This window comes from Penaeus monodon, chromosome 29 (assembly GCF_015228065.2).
Source record: "Penaeus monodon isolate SGIC_2016 chromosome 29, NSTDA_Pmon_1, whole genome shotgun sequence".
NCBI classification, from domain to species: Eukaryota; Metazoa; Arthropoda; class Malacostraca; order Decapoda; family Penaeidae; genus Penaeus; species Penaeus monodon.
Window position 1 is genome coordinate 23,514,291 of NC_051414.1, and position 418 is coordinate 23,514,708.

General features: G+C 34.2%; 2 protein-coding genes across 2 annotated transcripts in view; both read right to left on the reverse strand.

Annotated features, from left to right (window-relative positions):
• Nucleotides 1-418, reverse strand: part of LOC119592039 (integrator complex subunit 7-like) — a gene marked incomplete at its 3' end in the record, with an annotated part of 57,154 nt that overhangs the window by 35,616 nt on the left and 21,120 nt on the right.
• The window catches only part of LOC119592038 (integrator complex subunit 7-like), a gene marked incomplete at its 3' end in the record, with an annotated part of 5,279 nt that overhangs the window by 1,649 nt on the left and 3,212 nt on the right, over nucleotides 1-418 (reverse strand). Inside the window, 1 exon segment of the mRNA XM_037940833.1 lies at nucleotides 115-231. Coding sequence (XP_037796761.1) covers nucleotides 115-231 — 117 coding nt within the window.

Genomic DNA, 418 nt, shown 5'->3' on the forward strand with positions numbered 1-418 from the left:
AATAAAATGCACGAGAAAAAATATACACTGCATATCAATATCAAATAATTAAATCATTAACAATAATTCTAATACTTTTCCTGCTAAAGACAACAGAGAATGGCAAATTCATACCTGCTGGGGAATGTCTACAAGAATATGGGCTGCCAGTTGGGTAAGAGTGTGAAGAGTTGTTATCACTACACGCTGTGTTGGGTATTCTTTTAAGAGCTCCAGGCACAAACTTCGTACCTGTGGAATAGGAATGAATAATAAATAAAGGTGATTACATTCCAGTCCTCATACATAAATTGCTTATTTTATAAAATTGAAGCCATATTACATGACACTAACATCAGTATATACAGGCTTGAAGCAAGTTATATTTGGAAACCAAAAGGGGTTCATCTACTTATTGCCCTCTCCTCCTTAAAAACAA